The 3,719-nt window shown below is 42.8% G+C and overlaps 1 protein-coding gene across 1 annotated transcript in view; it reads left to right on the top strand.

Annotated features, from left to right (window-relative positions):
• The first annotated feature begins 548 nt into the window (after window positions 1–548).
• LOC138017759 (transmembrane protein 53-A-like) overlaps window positions 549–3,719 on the top strand; it is a 10,211-nt gene continuing 7,040 nt past the window's right edge. Inside the window, exon 1 of the mRNA XM_068864746.1 lies at window positions 549–782. Within this exon, the coding sequence (XP_068720847.1) occupies window positions 549–782 (234 nt within the window). The remainder of the gene's footprint in view (window positions 783–3,719) is intronic.

The raw sequence follows: 3,719 nt of genomic DNA, 5'->3' as shown, positions 1-3,719 counted from the left end.
ATCTACTTAATACATCGCACTTAGGTCAGAATTTAGCATTTTCCGGACAGATTGCCCTGGTTGCGGAAATTTCCAATCGAACACAAATTAAAATCAGAAAACTGGTTTTGCCGTGGAATTTATTAGAGTTTCTCGTCATGGATTTTCGATTAAAGAAAAGAAGAAGTCCGTTTCTGAATCTTGTGTTCGATTGGAAATCCAAAAGATCTAACTTTTAAGATAAATCTGTATTTCTCGATCGAACGCACAATTAATTTGTGTACTCTTCTCTAGGAAAAATTCACGCAGTTTGTGTGTATGAATAACAAAAGATGCGCCACTTATCGGAATTACACTCAATTTGCGTGTAATTGAGGTGCTTGTCAAGCTTGTGAAATATTTACACTTGTGTTTTGCACGTGTATTTCACATTTATTCTGCGCATTAAGACACCAAATTGCATGCATTTACGTATGTGTAAGTGCTGCTATTCCTGGGGCCTGTACTGTAGTTTCCAGGGTAATTTCGATTTTCTTTGAATGATCGGGTAAAGCGGCGAAGACGTTAAGATGCCGGAGGGAGGGGACTATACAGCGTTGGTGAGCAATGGTGAGGGATGTGGTGGAGTTTCAGTGATGCTTTCTGTAGATGCTGGTTTCTTTGCGGTGTTCGATAGGAAAGGCGATCCAAATGGAATTAGCCAACAGTGGAAGAAGTGGAGAGGGTTGTTCGGTTTGTATTTGACGGGAAAAGGGGTGACAGACGATAAACAGAAGAGAGTGCTTCTTTTTTACATGCGGCAGGTATCGATGTTCAGGAAATTTATTTTACGTTGGTCAGCGAAGAAGAAAGTTCTACTAACGCAGAGACAATGAAGGTGCTTGATGGTTATTTCGTTCCAAAGTCAAATGTGCCATTTGAGAGGCATTTATTCAGGCAGATCGTGCAGCCTAGTGATGAGACAGTGGCCCAATTTGTATGTAGGCTTCGACAGTGAGCAGTGAGCTGCCATTTCTGGATTCGGGAAGACAATTACATTCGTGAGGAGGTTACTCAAGTCATTTACGTCGCAAATTTTTAGAGCAGGAGGGTTCTGTTACCCTAGGTTGTCTCTTAAAGATCGCAAGGGCACAAGAGGCTGTTAGCTGTCGGTTGAAAGAAATGGAGCAAAATTCAAATCAGGGTCACATTAACGCTGTTGGTGGGAGAAACTCAGGTGGTGCGTGGAATGCGTGTGGTGCGAGGAACGTGGGTGGCGCATGGAATGCTCATGGTGCAAAAGTAGGCAAGAGGCCGAAAATTTGTTTTGGTTGTGGCTGGGATGGACATTGTCCTGGAGATAAGAGCTGCCCAGCACGTGAACAGGCCTGCAGGAAGTGTGGGAAAATAGGCCATTTTCAAATTAGATGTACACAAAGTCACCAGAGTGGTGAAGAGTAGGGCAAAGAGTAGGACTGGCAGACGAAGTAATTGTACCGGAAGTGACGTGGGTGATGAAGCAAATTCTGTGGGGTGTGAGGCTTTTTCAACCAGTGGGGCTAGGCAGAGTCCTGATTACGCGTTTACTGTTGGCCACATCACAGATCATCTGTGTTCAGATAATGGCGTGGTGACTCTCTATGTCGGGAGGGTAGACTGACCAGATGCACTGATTGACTCTGGTGCTACATGCAACCTAATGGGCCAGCAGACCTGGGATTGGTTAGAAGCTAGTGGAATCCAGTGTGAATCATGCCGTTCAGCTAAAGTGTTGTTTGCCTATAGCGCTACGGAACCTTGGAACGTTTCTGCAAAAGTTGTCGACCCGCAGCAACGCCAAATGCCAAGCTGATTTTGTGGTTATCACAGGTGGTGGGCGTACTCTGTTGGGGCGAGAAACGGCCGAGACACTTCTTCTCATTTACGATATATTTATATATATATATACACACCGAGACCCGCAAAATGGGTATATTGATAGGACGCAACCCTTTTAATGCAGTATGATCTGCAGACACATTCCGTAATAGTTCTCCACTTTCCTCTTTCGTGCGCGGAATGCTGCCAAACGTTGCCACATTTTAGAGTTGTTTTCAAAGTGTCCTTAAAGCGAAGTTTAGGACGGCTGACTGGGCATGATCCATTTACCAGTTCAGAGTAAAGAAGTTGTTTGGCAGGTCTGTCATGTGGCAAAGGTGGCACAACCAGCGGAGATGACTTCTAATTAACTTTATCTCAATATCTTCTACATTAGCGTGCCTGAGGACTTCTTCGTTGCTAATGAAATCATCCCATTTGATGTTAAGAATGATACGCAGATGACGCTGCTAGAAAGTACGGAGCTCTCTGACTTGATGTTGGTACACAGTCCATGTTTCACCACCATACAGTAGAAGCAGCACTAAGCACTGGCTGTATACAGCAACTTAAGTTGGAACAGTGAGGTGAGTTATGCATTTACGGAGAACTTTTGCTTCGTGGTACGAGGTTAGTCATTCCCAATCTCCTGGGCGACCAAGTTCAAGATTGCCCATGGAGGTCATCAGGGGATAGTCAAAACTAAGACTAGGTTACGAAGCAAGGTCTGGTGGCGGAAGATTGGTAGCGACGTAGGGAATTTGTGTAAAACATGTCATGGTTGCCAGATGGTGGGAGAGTTTGGGACCCCAGAGCCAGTGTCACATGTTTTGCCCCTACTGCTCCTCGGCAAGATATCAGCGTGGGCCTGTTAGGGCCACTGCCTACAGGGGAAAGTATCTTAGTGGTAGTTGGTAGTGGATTTGAAAGCCAAAACAAGCGTTTTTGAAATTTCTCGAATACAAACGCTTTCATAGGAAAAATTTTTTTTGTTTAGTGGAGGTTCCCTTTAAGTGAATGATCATAGAAATGAGAGGAAGTGTACAGATTTTTTTGTAGGACAATTAAGGGAGAAAAAGTATTTGGATGACTCCTCTCTGGAGTTGTGATTGAATCTTCTGACCCATGCGACAGATCTCATAGTCAATGACTGGTTCTTTTGCTTTCACAACACAACTGACAGTTGTTTCACTCTTTCTCTCTTTATTACAAATTGATAACATTCTTTTATGAACGAAATAAAATATGAAATGAATCATATACTGAACTGCGGATACGAAATCAAGTAAAGCTGTGATCCTCGCAGTTATGGATGCAATTTTAGCAATTGTGTAGAGAAGCCTGAAAATTTCAGGCTGACCTCCCAATACTGGTGCGACGCTTTAACCAACAGAGCTATGAAGCCACTGACGTTGGGAGCTGGTCATTTGTACGTTCTAATTTTCATAGCTGTACTTGATAAAATTCTTTATTATGGCTTTTTCCACGTACTTAGTACTTTAGCTCACACTTACAACATTTCTGACAACCCACTGACAAGATATCACATATATTTAGGGAACAAAGAGCTATTCATATTTAATTTGTAGTGTCTTTCTGAAGATGCTGTCTCCAAACTTGAAAAAATGTTAGTCTACTAACATCCTCTCCATCCTTGGCTGCAAGAAACAAAAAATAGCTTCAGTGCACTGCGATGGTCATTGGCAAAAAAGCTACAGCATTATTTTTCGATTTTTAGTGTTTTGAAGTTTGACTAAAACTGTTGTGACACTGCCCTTTTAACATGAAAGAGTTCAGCTGGTTCTGAAGGCAAACCTGTCTGAATGTAAGTTGATGAGGCTTTCTCTACTGCACCATTTAGTAAGTCGAAAGTTGCTTTCTTTCTAAGCTACTTTGAGGAATGC

Source organism: Montipora capricornis, chromosome 9, assembly GCF_036669925.1.
Source record: "Montipora capricornis isolate CH-2021 chromosome 9, ASM3666992v2, whole genome shotgun sequence".
Lineage (NCBI taxonomy): Eukaryota > Metazoa > Cnidaria > Anthozoa > Scleractinia > Acroporidae > Montipora > Montipora capricornis.
Note: the sequence above shows the minus strand (reverse complement) of the source record. Positions and strands in the feature narration are given on the sequence as shown.